Raw genomic sequence first — 17,504 nt, forward strand, 5'->3', positions numbered from 1 at the left:
GGAGTTTTATTTGTGGTTAGTCATCTTCCTAAAGAGATTAAATAACTGTGGTATCCTGTACGGCATAAGGAAATTGTCTCTAGATCTGTGGGCATAAAAGGCTTGATGGGCTGAATGGCCTTCTCTTGTTTCATGTTTTCTTATATTAATTTCTCAATTCTTTATTAGAATCATAGATCATAGAATTATACAGCACAGAAGGAGACCATTTGGCCCATCGTGTCCGTGCCAGCTCTTTGAAAGAGCTGACCAAATTAATCCCACGCCCCCACTCTCTCCCCATAGCCCTGCAAACTTGTCCTCTCCATTATTCTCCAACATTCTTCTCCAATGTTATCGTCTTCTCTCCTGGAGCGATGTAACTCTTTTTTGTCCTTTCATTAGTGTACAGTTCTGCAAGTTCCAGGTTATCCTCTGATACCTTGTTCAGGGTCATATGTGAGGCTTTTCAACGTCGACCGACAAACCAGATGTTGAAATGTATCAAAAGATCAATAGCAAGCCGAAATAGTGGGGTAATCCTGCCACTGTATAGATCATTGCTGAGCCCATGCTTAGAGTACTGTGTACTGGTCCTAGTACTAGTTACTGCAGTACAAAACGGATATTGGAGAAATCGAGAAGATACAGAGGAGGTCAACCTAAATGATTGAGGGAATGAAAGAACTGGACTATGAGGAGCGACTAAGTAAATTGGGCATGCTCACGCTAAAAAGAGAAGATTGAGATCAACACGATTGCTGTCTTTAAGATTCTAAAGGGTCTAGACAATATGACAGGTTGTTTCAACTTGTCCAGAATAGTAAAAATTGAAGGGGGGTAAATTCAGAATGAATCTAAGCAAACACTATTTCAGTGAGCGAATAGTGAACCTGTGGAACAGACTCCCTCGGGAGACAGATGAATCAGGAAGTGTTGATTCTATCAAACACAGATTAGATAGTTTTCTTTTAGGAAATAACATTATGGGATACAGTATATAGGTAGTTTGGGACATATGTGCATGCGACTGCCAGGAAAGTAAAAGGCGAATTAGATGAACCTTGGTCCTTTTTCGTTTAGCATTTCTTATGTTATTTGACCTGGAGGTAGGGGAGGGGGAATGTAACACGATTAAGCTTGATTCCATCCTCCTTCAAATGTCGACATGCGCACACTTTCCAGTATGGATTTTTAACAGCTCCTGAGCAGAAGCATGCACTCTGGTTGTGTGTGCTGAGGTCAATTGTAGCATCACAACCACTGACTTCAACTATCTCAGCACAAACTGGGGATCGAGCCCCGGGCCTTCCTAATTTACTGGTTACATTTACTGGGTAAATCGCAAAGCCATTAAACAGAACTTCCTGATAACTACTATAAACTTAAGAGTAATATCCCTAGTATAGTTCCCTGTACGTGGAAAAATATTTAACCATGTTCGTTACCTGACTCCTTATGGGTGAGAAGTTAAGTATAGCGACACTTAAATTTATTCATAAACTCTGCTAGAAAAAATATTTTTAGTACTACATTGCGGAAAACAAGCATTTGATCAATAGGCAGAACTGAATATTGAGCACTCTTTGAAAAGAAAACAATCTTTTTATGTGGGTAACTTTCAAATCAGAAATGGAATATCTAAAATACCTAATGGATAAAATTAGTCAAACAACTTTCTGTGCCATTTCGAAAAGAGCGGGAAGTTTTCTCTTGGTTTCCTGGTCAACAATCCCCCAAATAAAATTGTTAATTCGCTTCATGGCTGTTTGTGAAACATTGCCTACAAAGATAAATCATTGCACTTTACAGTAAATGTTTTGTGAAGCGATTTGAGGCATCCTATCGATGTGAAAGGCGGTATAGCAATAATAATAATAGCCTTGCATTTGATATAGTGCCTCATCAAATCTTTGAGGTGTCTCAAATTGAATTAAAGTGAATTGACTGTATATTTTGTGGGCGAAACAAATTTGGCTGTATACCAAATGTAAGGATTATTCTTATTGTTTTAGCTTTTCAGCATTGCAAAAGGCAATATCTGTCTCATTTCATCTCTTGCTCCTGCTGTGATAAGGTCACACTTCCAGTGTCACTATAACATCAAATGAATTGATAAAGGGGGTCGACGTGAATTGCGCTGCGATATCGTCTACATTGTATGGAATGTTCCTGAATTATCTGCCCCAGAAGGGATTTTCTTCCCCTATCAACCATTTAAAAAGGTAGAACCATGATTCTACACTTGAGGGAACCCACCACCCTGTCCCACCAGTTGGCCCACTCTTTAGCTTAAAAAGATAAATAATTATCTTAAATGCATCCACCCCTCATAACTACACAGCCAAAGAAAACTTAAGTTTGATTTAATTCTCAGATGGAAAGCAGCTCAAGATGACTCCTCTGGACAGTTCAATTGGTAAAGTCACTGCCGAGTTTGAATATGAACTACACCATCCTGGCAGGCCAATTGGGTTGGAATCCCAGGTCTGTGCTGAGTTAGCTCAATCACAGCGGAACCTGGGAGCCAACAAGAATTGTGCTGAGGTGAAGGTATTTTTTTAATTTAACAAAAAGGTAAATAATTATCTTTAAATGCATCCATTCCCACATAATTGCCCTCAATCCCTCTAGGCGAGGGACTGGAAAAAACAGAACGGCCAGGGTTTCTGCTGCTGATCACTCTCCAGTTACCTACCCTCTTACCTGAAAGTGCCCATCTAAGCTCATTGGTTGGAGACAGGCTGAGGCTCGCAAGCAATCCTGCCCACGTGTCAGATAGTCTGGTAACACTCACTGCCTCTGCTCAGATTGCTCGGGTGAGGTGCTGGAGGGTTGGCAGTCAGCTGTCGAATTGTACCCAGTTTGATACAGCACTTTCATACGAGGAGGGGTGTGTGTGAGAGATAAGTAATGGAGTGAATTGGGAGAAACGTGGTAACAATATTAAAGTGGAAAAGTACTTTCAATAATGATTCAGTACTGACAGTTTGTCTTATATTTGTACTGTAAAACAAATGACTTATTGCGGAGATATCTTTAACTTTATATGCATACATTTAAATACAGTCAACACCGCTTTACAGTATATCTTGCGAAGCTCTTTGAGCTGTCTCGACAGTGTGATAAGGTGCTATATCAAATGTGAGGACTATTATTATAATATCATTTTCTTGTTTTACTAACATCGCAGCTGTGCTTAGACTGCCAAACAAAATACTACTTTATCCCAATTGGGGGCAGCATGATTGATTGAGGTGCTATAATAATAATAATTATAATCCTTGCATTTGATACAGCACCTTTCATGTGAGGCTGGACGTCTCAAAGTGCTTCACAGGATATTGTGTGTTTCATAGGTGAACGCCCAGGTCTGTCTAAAGCTAAGTCCTAAATATCTGTAATTAACTGCTTTGCTCACTGCAATATTAATAATCCTTGCATTTAATATAGCTCCTTATAACATCTATGAGACCTCTCAAAGCACTTCGCAGAATAAGCTGTAAAGTGTATATTTTGTGGCTGAAATTGGCAGCCAATTGCGCACAGCAGTGTCCCACAAATAGTTGTGGATTGAGTGACCAATTTTTTTTGAAGGAATTATTACCCCCGGAAAAATGATCCGCCAATCAATTAACAACTGGGTTCCCACTTACAGCTTGGTAAACAGCGGCGTATGGCATAAGGAAACTTGCCCAACATTCTGCCCTGCCGGGAATCAAACCCAGGTCTCTCGCTTGCGAGGAGAGTTCTCTAACCACTGAGCTACAGGACTCCTAACATTGATCAGATTAGCTGCCAGATTCCTCACTAAGTGGCCTCCCTTTATCTCAATAGTGTTCATTAACCTGATTTCGGGTAACACAGCAGCTAAATGGTAAATCACACCTTGGACCAAAATAATTGAATTCTTTTAAAATAAAAAAGATATTTTTTAATCAGTTTCATCCATTTTTAAAAGTTTTATTTTTGGGGGTATCTCCCACAGGGGGGATTTTTTGTCCCCCACACAAAAAAAAATGTTCATTCCAGGTGCTGAAATTTTATGACAGTTATTTCACAGCATTGCAATCTACATTTCTAATCAAATCCAGCCCTGTAACTTTGGCTATAAATGAAAAGAAAGCCTCATTAGAAAAGACCTTGGAGCAATTTTTCTGTTTCTGATTATGAAGAAAAAAAGTGCAAATACTCAGTAATAATAGTAAAAGCAAGTAGAGAAAATGCTTTATTTTTCAACACGTCCTTCACAGATGCATTTCAGTTGTCTTAAGTGCTGACAGATTTCCAGTTTCATTCTTGTACCCTTTTCCGGGAAACAGTTCTGAGTTTCCAAATTTGTGTACATTTGTGTTGTGCGGGTGTGTGTGTTGTGTGTGGATGTGACAGAAGCAGTGAACAATAATAGGAAAAGGCTTCTATAAAAAGAGCAAAACAATAATTTATCAAGTAAAGTTGTGCTAAATCACAAGAGTACATTATACACGCTAATGAAGATGTAGCTATCAAACTATACTATTGAGAATTCAAGCTCTAGCCACACAATTTACAGGATGCCATAGGTGGTAGTGGTTGGAACAAAAAAATCAGCCAAATATACAATTACATTTGTTGTTAAAAATCTACATGTAAAGATGTATGAATTATGTACAAGTCTCTTATAAAACCATGCAAAACATTATCCACTTCCACATCATTTCCTATTCAAAAGTGCTTCCATGAACTACATTATGCAGAAAGCTTCTAAAGCCTGTACAATAGTATTACTTTTATTTAAGGGCAATTTATTTTAACATACATAATTAATGTGGATTCCTTTTTTCAAGCTATCAGTTGTGTCAATGGTGACTGTAGCGATGGGCATTTGATGTCAGTCATGGCCATTTATTGCCAGTAATGACCATGCCAGTTGTGCCATTGATCTTTGTTCATTTAACATGGGAGGAGGAGGGGGTGGACTACCGTTTAAGAAATGATCAGGAGACATACTTGGTTGCAAGTAACGATCAAAATTGGAAGGGGTGATAAAGAAACATCTGAACCAAACTGGACTGCAACACATGAGGCTACAGGAGACCTTCACTCAGTCTGAGGAGAAGCACTTGCCTTTATGTGATTACATGTGCCGCACGTGGGAAGGTGTAGCTGTGGAAGGATGTAGTGTATTTTCCCATTCAGGATGGAGCAACTGCTCTGTTAGATAACACCATTGTCACAATGGGTGTGAGAGGCAACGGAAAAGACAGATAGCTCACGTTAGCACACTTGTGCTGAGTACTTAAGTTAAACGACAGCAACAACAACAAATTATACTTGTATAATGCCCTTCATGTCGGAGAGATGTCCCAGGGCACTGGACAATCAGGGTTTTTTGGACCTGAGCTGGGAGTTAGGGTCAGGAGGTGTGGAGGGCAGAGTGGGTGGGAGGGTGGCTGAAGGCATGGTCGAAGAGGAAGGTCTTAGACGGGTCTTGAAAGAGGCAAGACAGGTGGTGAGGTGGAGGGATTGTGGGATAGAGTTCCAGAGTGTGGGGCCAGAGATGCCGAATGCCAGACCGCCAATGGTGGGGTGGAAAGTGTGGGGAACCTGAAGCAGGCTGGTGTCTGCTGAGTGGAGGGAGTGGGAATGATAGTAGTAGGTTCAATCTTCTCTCTGCTGAGTTCCCCATCTGAGCTGTACTCTGCCAGGAGGTTGCTGAGGGGAGATCGTAACCTCTCCCTGCGGAGAGTGGGGAAAGTGACCATTGGAAGGGCAAATCAGACCTCGTCAGTGCCTAGTGCCGGTGGCTGTCAGCACCAGGGATGGGAAGGGTCGGGCAGACGTATCACAGGATAACTCACAATGAAAAAGAATTGCATAAAAATAAAATGAACATCTTGACAACCCCAATTTGTAATTTTAAACCAAAGTAATCACTTGTTAATGCACGATGAACTGAATATTGTGCACAAACTGAAATCTAAAGAATGTTTTGCTGTGCTCCTCGTAAACTGAGATCAGCTCAAGCAGTTTAAAATGTCTTCAGTCTCCTCATGCCCCCTAACGGATACTCAACTCTATTTCACACATGGGTGATACTTAGATTGTGGCAACGACATTTATCCACGCACCCGATACCCAGCGACAATGGCACGACTGGCATTTGTTACTTGGTTTCAACAGCGTTGATCAGGTTTGGCCTCAATTACCTTCAGCCCATCTGAACTCAAATGAATGCATCAGCTTGTTGAAGTCAACATTACCACCAATTCAGTGATGCTTTATTTAGCGGAGCCAACGGCCTGTAGTTGAGACCCCAAAGGCTCATCACCACCACATGATTTACTTGCCACTTCCAGGTCTCCTCACTACCCCTGGTAAAATCACCACTACAACTTCCCTCACCCATCTCCCTTGAGATGATACTATGACATTCTGCTGTGCAATATTATGAACCATTGATGGGATCGATGGAACCTTGGGAAACAGAAATATAAAAGGATATTGCAAAAAGACAAAGTATGATTAAGGGGAGAGAAGTGACAGTAACAGGGCTATGGAATTGTCTGTGGCGGAACAGCTTTGTTGACCTGAATGGCTTTTTCCCATTGTGACTAAGTTCCTAAAGTATGTGGGACAGGTTTCTCTAATGGCTTGGTCGGTAAAGGCACCATAAGTCATACAAAGAAGAATTTGCAGGTTCAATCTCAGTCTGTTTGACTTTACCTCAGACAGGGCAGCAGTTGGTTGCTCCCTGGGCTAAGGAAGGGAAATATTATTTTGGGTTCCCTCTCGCATCACTATCCAGTGACCCCTGCTGGAAAACATGTGAGCATGGCTGTTTGGTGAGGACAGCATAGAAATACCCTGATACAAGACAACATAAGTTCACAAAGGGAATTAGAGTAAATTAGGTCCTTTAGTATACTTGATCTCATCTTTCCAGAACACCAATACTTTTCCAATACAGCATCAAGCTGTTTGTTAAACGAATCTGTGGTCCTGGTCTCAACCATATTTCCTGGTAACCTGTCCCAGCTATTAAACGTCTTCTGTGCAAATAAATACTGGTGTCTGTCCTAAAAATTGCCCTCCCAACACTGATCATGTGCCCTCTTGTCCTGCTGCCTCAGTGTATCTGAAGGTATTGTTCGATGAGGAACGTTTGATAAATGTACAGAGGTCTCCCAACGTGAAATGCTGTAGCCCTTTAAGGTTGTGTAAATTTGATTAAAAATAATTCCAAAACATTTATAGAGACAGCTCAGTCAGGTGTCTCAAAAGGTAATACAACAACATTGTTCTACACATTGCCAAGCTGTAGTTTGGTTCCTGATAAACAGTGGGCATTGTCAACGAAGTAGAAAACTCAGTTTGCTGCACAAGCTAAGGGTGTGGAAAGCCTGGTTTTAACAAAGAACTATTTCTGAATGGAAGTTTAATTTCTCTCAATTGGAGATAGGAGGACACAAATTGCAGGTTCAATCTCAGTTTGTTTCCACTGGCAGGTGGGTCGGTAACCATAGAACACAGATTTAAAATAATTGGGAAAAGGACCAGAGAGGGGAAAAAAAAAATTTTACCCAGAAATTTGTTACAATGGATTGCCTGAAAGGGTGGTTGAAGCAGATTCAATAGTAGCTTTCAAAAGGGAATTGGATAGGTACTTGAAAAGGAAAAAAAAATCAGGGCTCTGGGGTAAGAACAGGGGAGTGGGACTGATTGGGTAGCTCTTCCAAACAGCCGGCACAGGCACGATGGGCTGAATGGCCTCCTTCTGTGCTGTAATATTCTATGATTCTATGACAAATGGGGATTTGAATCTGAAAGAGAAATATAGGGTAACGTTTTTTTTGAGATGACAGCTCTGATCATGGGTCACCTCCCAAAAGGTACCTCTCTTTCAGATGCTGCGGGGCATTTCCTTGTTCAATTTGTGTTTTGTTGCAGGTTTCTGGCAATGACGTTTTTTTTTGTCAACTCTGATGATGAGTCCCAGTGCACTGGTACACAAGGCTGCTTTTGCTCTCTGGACAACCATGTTCTGTGCACATCGTGATCGCCGGATTGATGTTCCACACTAATTGATGAATGGTGGCTTATGAGGAATGCGTAACATCTCACTCTTTAATTTGTCTTAAAATGTTAATCACTGAACAATGTCGCCCCATTTAAAAATAAATAAGAGAAAGGAAGGTGAAATTCTGGGGTTTGTACCAGATAAATAAAGATCTCTATAAGCTATGGTCAGTAATGTCTTTTTAAGTCTGTGTCCATTTACTGTGAATATGTCAGGACGATGAAAGAAATCAAGCTTTACTTGCATTATAGCTTCCTAAGGGTTGAGTAAAGTATACAACATAAGATCATATATGACTGGGAGTCTCAGGATTTTCCCTAACAATAAAAGAGGCCTTTAAATTATATTTAATTTTGAACCGAGAGAAAGACGTTATGTGTCCATTGTAAAAAAAATGCTACCTTGAGTTGTCATTTTAATGCCAAAAGTAAGGGAAAAGAACTTTGACCCATAGCCTTGTTTTTTCTCTGTTTCACTGTAACGGAGAACTGAAGAGTCTGAAATGTAAAGATGTAAATGCACGTTCCAGTGATTTAAAAGGACTCTACTTACTGCACTGCGTGGGAACAAATCAATTTTATGTTGGTGTCATTTTATCATGAAGCATATAAAGGAGTGTGAGTACCTTACCAGTTTTCTACCCAATAAAGTAAAATAATGCAACAACAAAATCAAAGCAAAGTACAAAACAAAACAAGAGATCTGTTCTGGAGACGGCTCTCCTCCCCGCCCTCCTCCCCGCGCATTACTTACTACCTGTGTTTCAGTAACTTGATGAAACTTACTGCAGTGGCTTCAAGATTAAGCTAGTGGTGGCTTCACCAGTAGGTGGAGCCCTCATCCATTTCCCGTGCTCTCCATCAGAAGGAATGAGGGTGAGTGACATGACGGGAGGTACAATGGACAGAGCTTTCCAGAGTATACCACATGCAATTGACCTCAGCTTTTGGGAGCACTATAGCACCATTCTGCAAGACAAACCGTGGTGGTTATGAATTGTCAGGTTGTTAAACAAATGTTTAGCCCTTTGAGCAACGAAACATCAGCAGATGAGTTAATGAGAAAAGAAGCAAGGATTTCTGTAAAGCAAAAATATGATTCTTCACGTAGATCCACAAATTCCCTTTTGTTTGCAAATTCCAGAGTTCTGTTCTGGGGCCATGGGTTCCTCTGGCTTATCGCCTTCTGTGTTCACATCAGCATTAGTGTTTTTTATTCCTTTTTTTGTTTCTTGTATGTAACGAGTCTCCAAACTGTTACCATTCTCCTCTCTTAGGTGTTGGCTTATGTGCAAAGAGAAACAGACTGTGAGTGAACATTAGCTCCAACTCTCAATCGTGAGAGAGGTAGAATGGACATTAAAGACCATAGAAACCTCAGTCAGTATCAAAAAGTTCTCTTTTGTAAAAAAAGTTTCAAAATAAACAGAAGAAGAGCAACGCGGGTTGTAATCCCTCGTAGTTCCTTTCTCAAATCTCAACCCTCTGTGTAAATGGAAGACATCTGACTAGGGCAACGATCAACTGCGTTAATCTGGAGGAAACCACTGTCTTCAGGACAATTCCGCACCGAGTCGCCAAAAATCCCAGGGGTAGTTGATTGAAAGTCATAAGCTGCAAATTGTTTTTTGTAGAAAAAGGATAATTTTAGAACATGAACATAACACAAGGAGAGACTTGCTGCATACTCCAGATGTTTTTCACTGGTAGTCGTGCTACTACATCAAACAATCACTTCAAAACATCAAAGTGTCCAAAATACAAAGTACATTTTTCAAAGATGCTTGGACTTGGTATGGCGGTTTTCATGTCCAGATGACATCTCAAGGCACGTTACTGTAAAGTGCAGTGACTGTGCATTTTGTAAGCAAGTGTGGCAGCCAATTTGCACACTGCAATATCCCACACGCAGCTCTGAAGTGAATGACCAATTTTTTCATCTGGGGGATTATTCGCCAGCACACCGGGAGAAACTCTCTTTTGTTTCTTAATATTTCGCCTTTCATGCCCCAAAATGCTTCACAGGATATGCTACAGAGAGTTGCGACTGTGTGTTTTGTGGGCGAAAGCGGCAGCCAAGCTGTACACAGCAGTGTCCCACAAATAACCATAAAATGAATGACCAATTTATTGGGGGATTGTTGGCCAGCGCACTGGGAGAAACTCCCTTCTCTTTTTGAGAAGTGCCAAGGGACGTCTTAGCATCCACTTGAACAAACAGATGGGAATTCGGTTTAACATTTCATCCGAAGGACAGATATCTTTGCACATGGTAAATAATTCCTGTGATGAATATTACAGAGTGGGAACCCTGAAAAGGATCTGGGCTCTGAACCAAGGGTGTTCATCTGAAGTTAGGGCCGAGCTATAATTAATTGTTAGTGTCTTATGTGGGCTTGCTTCAATACTGACACAGTGTCTCCAAAGTGGTGAAGCTTTCTGATCTCAGCACTAACCATCCCCCTACTCTAATGATCATTGTCAAACATTGAAAAAGAATCAACCTCTTGGGCAGGCAGACACACAATGACCAGTGGAATGAAGTCTCACAAAACATATAAGGCATGGAATTCCACCTCGCTTCAGCTTGAGAGATCATTTTGTTTTAAAATGTAAGATTTGATGTTAAAATTTATGATGGAGCAGAATTGTGGAAAAAAATCACAAATTCAGGCTTAATTTGGAAGGTGGTTTATTGTTAAGAACTGCGGAAAATCTGATTTACAAATTCACACTGAATTTTGGGATCTTCCATAGTTCTGCGCCATCTTAAGGCACAATGGTTCCCCAGGCTGAAACGGGGTGGAATTTCAGGCCTGACCTCTGCTGCCATCTATTTGCATATTCAGATGGTTTATATATGAAATTGTCTGGTAGCAGATTGTGCCTGCTTGTAAAAACTTGAACCATCAAATGATTTCCTGCACGTTTGCTGCTCAAAATACAAAAATCCTCCAGGATATTGTTATAGTGTTCCCACAGCGCCTTATAAAATACTGAGCTTTTTTTGTAACCCACCTCAAAAGGATTATATAAAATAATGATTTTTTCTTTTTTTTTAAACAGACATTTATTCTGTTTACTGGGACCCTGTAGCAAGGTGTATAATGTATGCTTCGTTTCTCCTAGGAGTCAGGGCATACAGTCCATATTGGTTAGTAAATATTCCGAATTACTGCATGTTCTCGTTCATCTTTTTACACTTCCTTTTATAATTTGCCTTAAAAAAGTTTTAAACTTACTTTCGAAAAGTCTTCGCACTACCCTTATCTCCAGCTAGGCATACACGTCCAACACACTCCCAACCCTCCCTCCATTGCTCTGTCCTCTCTCCCCTCTATCTATCTTTAAATCCTATCTAACCTCTTTGATTGTGGCTACCATCACCTTCCCCTTCTCTCTTGTTTGGCCTCCGACCCCGTCTCTCTGAAGAGCTCTGAGATTCTAAGTTATTGATTGTTTCAACTTTTTGTGCAAGATGTGGTTTGAATGCCGCCCGCACAGTATGGGTACTTTCCTAGCCAGGGCCATGTATTCAGAGACTGGCTCCTCATATAATAATAATCTTTGCATTTTATATAGTGCCTTATCATATCTTCAAGACGTCTCAAAGCGCTACACAGAATATACTGTATATGCTATATAATAATAACAATTATAATCCTTACATTTGATATAGCGCCTATATAGGGGGAAAGGGCAGGAAGGACAATGAAGTACCTTGTGCTGCTCCTGCAAGCAAACTCAAAAGCTGATAATTTACTGATCTCTTTGGTTCTGGACTGATCCATGGTGTGGTTAAAAGGAGCAAAAAAAAAATGAAGACCGTCTTAAGGAATTTCATGTAGAGGGTGAGAAGGTTTAGGGACGGGTGTCGCGGGAGGTGACCAAAGTTATGGTTGAATGGTTAAGTATTTCGAAGGGTTTTGAAAACAAAAAGGGACAAATCTTTTACATTTCCTTTTTTGAATTTGCCTTGTGCTTAGAATAAGGAGAAATAAAAAAAAGCAATGTTCCCAATTCCCTTGTCATTCACTCTTATTAAATAGCACTTTTTTGTTTGTCATTTATTTCATTTACTTTCCCTTCTCCCTCTTTAAGTTTTCCCATAATATCCGTCCCCAAAGCAGTGGACTCCACCAATGCAACATTACAATCAAGAACAACCACAACTTGCATTTATATAGCTTCCCTCGCACAGGGCAGAGCCTCGGAATGCTGAAATCACCCACTAGGAGTGATCGAGAGCAGCACAGGAGTGACTTGGAGATAACCTTCGTTCCAATGGCCAAAAGCTTGGTGTTTGCTCAGTGGCTGCCCATGACTCAAGTGGGGAATGCAGAATGCTTCTGCCCTCTGACACCACACTGTGTGATATCAGCATTCCCAGGCTGAACGCCATGAACAATGACGTTTCAATCCACAGTTGTCTCCAAGCGTGAACAAGCCTGATTCGTACCAATTGCATTGTCAGTCACCTTTGGCAAGGTAACAAGTTGTTACAAAAAGATGCCATACACATTGAATCAAGTACGATTGGCTGGGCATGTGTTTTGCGGCTGTAACACAATTGAAAGGATATGATAATATGAGAGTGTATGAGAATTTTGCCACGGGAGGTTGTGCAAACGGTCAGAACTCTAACATTCTGTTACAGTTTAAAACACTTCCAGACATGTCATTTTATATAATATATACAATTTTCCACTGCTGAGTTGTGCCGTATGGTTCCTATCATTAAAAGCAGAGGGTTCTCCTTGTCATGACAACCGAGGAAATTTCATCTTTGGCTTTTTTTCTCTCGAGTTTTAAGGTGCCTGTGGCATCATTGCATGGCATGCCTGAGCCTAGAGACTTTGGGGGAGCAAGTGCCACACTGAGTTGCCAACAGGTGCGCTGCCTTATGTGGGGCTTCTCCCTGTGTGCTGGTCAACAATCCTCCTCATAAAATTAACCATTCACTTCACGGCTGTTTGTGGGGCATTGCCGCGCGAAAATTGGCTGTCGCGTTCATCTAGGAGTACGTAGACACTACAAGTTACAGAAAACTCTGTGATGTGCTTTGAGACGTTTCAACTAAATCAAACGCAAGGATTATTATAATATGGGGTAACTTCCTGGCCTGTACCTAGCACCTTCTTCTGATGTCCTGTCAATAATGTTACAGGCAAGAACCCATACCCTTCACAGTACCAGTAACCAACATGTGTACAACAGTGCACTGATGTGGTGTAGGGAGAATATCCAAGAGATCGGTCTTAAAGGGAACTAACTGTCTAGTTTCATGTGCGGAGGAGTAATCAATTGGTCAAGGTAGCAAGTGAGCACATAGGGAAGCAATCTCCTGTGAATACAGACCTGAGACAACGTAGTCTGGAGAAAAGGGGAAAAATGGAGCAGCCCTATTTCAGGACTTTAAACTCAGTCTAACCTGACCCTTCACTGCAATGTTGGCGGAACACTGCATTGTCGGAGGTGGTGTCCTTCAAATGGGATGTTAAATTAAGGTCCTCTCTTCTTGTTCAGGTGGACGTTAAAGATTTCATGGCACTATTTGGAATGAGAGGGAAGTTTCTCCCGGTGTTCTGGCCAACAATCCCTCAGATAAAATTAGTCACTCACTTCATGGCTGTTTCTGCGACATTGCTGTGTGCAAATTGGCTGCCATGTTCGCCTACTAATACACATTGAATGCACTTTACAGTATATCCTGTGAAGTGCTTTGAGACGTCTTGTCGATGTATTAAGGTGCTGTATCAAACTGCAAGGATTATTATAGATTTTTTTTTAAAAAGTGGAAGAAGCTAGGAGTGTGTTACAGCCTTACGTACTACATGCTTACTTGATCTTAAATTTGGTGTATTTAATATTTGTTTAATTGAAAGAAAGTTACTCTACGTGGCAGGGTTTTGTTTGAAACTAAATTCAAAGTGGTACCTTTTTCTACGAAATGAAGTTACCTTTTCCCCTGCTCTTTTGTTAATTAAACAAAATGTGTATCTGATGCTAGTTATTTGATGATAACTAAATGCTATAAAGTACTGCTGGCTTATGATCAGCACCAAGTCTCAAATCCTGTCATGCTACGGTTGAATCCTGATAAATATGTAACTATTTGCCAATAAATATTCTGCTTGAATCAGCATTATGTTTTGGATCAAGATTTTCTTTAAAATTCATGCACAAAATATCCAGTTGGCAAATCTTTTTACCGTAGCTGATTTAATTATATATTCATCAAATTCAACTCAAACTCCCAGGGAAGCCATGACAATGCTGCAATTTGCACAGAATAGATTAAATTTTTTAAATGGTTTGGTGGTTTCAGATGAAGTATTGGTACTGAACATGAAAGAGTGGACGCTGTAAAACACATTCAGTCTGTTGCCTGCAATTTTTTTGCAGGGGGGTGCGGGTGGTGCACTGCAGTATCAGAAGTACTATCCTTTGCATTAGGTGCTAAACTGAGATCCCATCTATCTGTTCAGATGGATGTTAAAGATGCCATGGCACTACTCGATAAGAGAAAGGAGTTTCTCCCATTGTCAACAATTCCCCCAAATAAAATTGTTAACTCCACTCCATAGCTGTTTGTGGGAGATTGCTGTATGCAAATTAGCAGCTGTGTTCTCTTACAAAATACACAGTCACTACACTTTACAGTATATCCTGTAAAGCACTTTGGGCCGTCTCTCCGATGTGGAAAGCGCTCTGTAAGGATTATTATTATTTAAAGTTTAAAGATGTGCAGACATAGGAAAGACCGGCAACAAAAAGATAAAATGGGAAACTTTTTTTCAAATTAAGAAAAAGTTAAATGAAAGAAGCCAGAAGTGTGTTATAGACCTCAATAACCTTTATTAATTTGCACCAATGAAAATCATTAAAAGGCTAAAGACTGTTGAACAGCTTGAGTTTATATATTACCATTTTATGATGTGCTGAGAATCACCACTTGCTTATGTTACAGTCTTGTAGCACACTCCTAACCACCTTGTGTTCTCCCGCTAATGGGTTTGCCAGATTGGCTTTTCTGTCTGCTTTTTGTTAAGCTAAAACTACTGAGTACCATTGACATAACAGCCTATTTTTTTGCAACTGTTGAAATATACTTTGATGATTTGCCCTCCCCTCCTCAGACTCTTTCCCTCTCCTCATCCCCCGATCAAGAAGGCAGGCAGGCAGGCAGGGAAAGAGCGAGAGCATCTCACTTGCGTTTGAGTAAGAATGAACACAGCAGCAGATCTTTACCTGGAAAACTGGGATGAGCAGACAATGCCCTGTGGAAAGCATCGAATCCAGCTTGTCCCACAGTTGTGGGACATAAACAGTCCTCAAACGGAGGCATCATATTACGAGGGCTAGCTTGGCGCATACTTCGAGACGACTCACTGTAGTGGGGCGGGTAGAAAGTCTGCAACTGGCCATAATAACCTGCCAAGGGAAGTCAAAAAATACAGTAGTTAGATGGTAAAATGTTAATACTATCTTAAATGTCGATTGTACTCTTTTATTAGTGAGGTCTATTCTGGCAATAAGTGCCAATATTTGAATGAACCAGCCAGCAAACCAAACCACAAGGATTGAATGCTGCGTTGCTCCTTGGATCACAAGGTGATCCCAAGGGATTCAGTGTCACTACCATTAAAAACGGATGACAAAAAAATAGAATCCTTGCAGTTAAAAGTTTGGGTCCAAATTTAAGGCGAAATTAAGAATTTACCAAACGGTACATTTATGCACTAAGACTAGGTGGCATTTCAGACTTGTTAGATACATTCAAGTAAAATGTGGTCTAACTGAGCCAAATTACCAAGTCTTTTTCCTGCAATCTAGTCTGCAATATTAACAGTACTAATAATCCTTGCATTTGATATAGCGCCTTATCACGTTGTTGAGACATCTGAAAGTGCTTCGCAGAATATATTGTAAAGTGAATAAATGACTGTGCATTTTGTGGGTGGAATGCGGTAGCCAATTGCACACAGCAGTGTCCCACAAACACTCGTGGATTGAGTGACCACATTTAAAAACATTTTTTTTGTAGGGATTATTACCCCCAGAAAATGATCCGCCAATCGACTGATAACCAAATTCCTCCTTACTGCTAGGTAAACAGAGGTGGTGGAGTGAGGAAGCTTGCCTAAGGTTTTGCCCCGCCTGGGAATCGAATCCGGGTCTTTTAGTATGCGAGGCGAAAGAGTGCACTAACCATTACATGACAGCACTCCATAGCTGATCAGCCATCAGCTGAGCTTAGAAAGTGTTCTTCATCATGTATAAAATGACGTTTGTTCCTCTGTGCATATGTATTTTATTAGTTTTTTTAAAAAAGGCATCTGAGGCCCCAAATTCCACTTAGTTTTAGTCTGTAAGACTATTTCAACCTTCAAATTGAAGATTGCTCAGAATTTGTGGAAAATTCTTAAACTCAGTCCAATTAAGACTGAATTTAAGAATTATCCACAATTTGGAGCAATCATAAATTTTAGAGCCAAATGTTTAAGAATATCAGACTTCTCAACTGCAATCAACAACAACTTGCATTTATTAACTCTTCACATGGGGAAGTCATGAAACTATTATTGGAGGGCTTATTCAAACAAAATGTGGTCTAAACCGATCCAACGTTGGACTACATTAGTTTTCCAGTCTCACTTGATGCCATGATAAAACACACAACACAGAAGAATTTTTGAAGTCCATTTATTTTACCGCAGTACAAGGAGTAGTTAAAAGTCAACATATTGACAATGCTTCCTGCATTCGCTGTTTATATAAATGTTTGAATGGAAAAAAAAGAGCTGACAATGTCTTGAGCCAAGACATCTTTGCACATTACCCAAAGGCAGCTGTTCTCAATGTGCAGCACAAAATTACAGTCAAATAAATGCTACACTTGCTGGAGGTGGACAGCTTTGTGAAAGGTTACAGCTGAGTACTGTTACAAGAGAAAACCGCTTCCATCGAAGTCAAGCCAGCTGGCAAAGCCTATCGCAACGCATACTGAACACATCTTTCACACTGCCCTGCACTCATTCTGCATGTTTGCACCCTTCTACAACTTCCTATTCACAATTCAGTGAATCTGGTAATATTATCTGCCGCAGCCAATTGTAGCCTGGTAACAAGAAACCTAATAATGTGGAAAAAGGGTTACCTTGTTCCACTTTGTGTCCAGTGCGAGAGAAAGAATGCAGAGCGCTTCAATTATTTTTACAATAGCTATTTCCATTTTGTCTCGAACAGATGAAATGCCTCTCTGTCCCTATTCTTCTGTTGTAAAAGCTGCTTTTGTTCTGCTTTTATTATTTGGTTCCACTGCAGTCCGGGGCTTTAGCAAAGCGCAAAGTACATTTTTTTTTGCCATTTTGTCCCCTTACGGATTAATTGGTGACGCAGGATGGAAAGCGGAGGTGCATAACATCAGCCACATTGCAGAAAAGCTCACTCAGTTTTAGGCTATT

The 17,504-nt window shown here is 40.5% G+C and overlaps 1 protein-coding gene across 1 annotated transcript in view; it reads right to left on the bottom strand.

The window, feature by feature from the left end:
- Positions 1-9,421: 9,421 nt before the first annotated feature.
- Positions 9,422-17,504, bottom strand: part of glis3 (GLIS family zinc finger 3) — a 281,629-nt gene continuing 273,546 nt past the window's right edge. Inside the window, exons 12-13 of the mRNA XM_042332976.1 lie at positions 15,289-15,471; positions 9,422-9,651 (exon numbers count right to left, since the gene is read on the bottom strand). Coding sequence (XP_042188910.1) covers positions 9,515-9,651; positions 15,289-15,471 — 320 coding nt within the window. The 3' untranslated portion in view covers positions 9,422-9,514. The remainder of the gene's footprint in view (positions 9,652-15,288; positions 15,472-17,504) is intronic.

This window comes from Callorhinchus milii, unplaced genomic scaffold, assembly GCF_018977255.1.
Source record: "Callorhinchus milii isolate IMCB2004 unplaced genomic scaffold, IMCB_Cmil_1.0 Scaffold1, whole genome shotgun sequence".
Lineage (NCBI taxonomy): Eukaryota > Metazoa > Chordata > Chondrichthyes > Chimaeriformes > Callorhinchidae > Callorhinchus > Callorhinchus milii.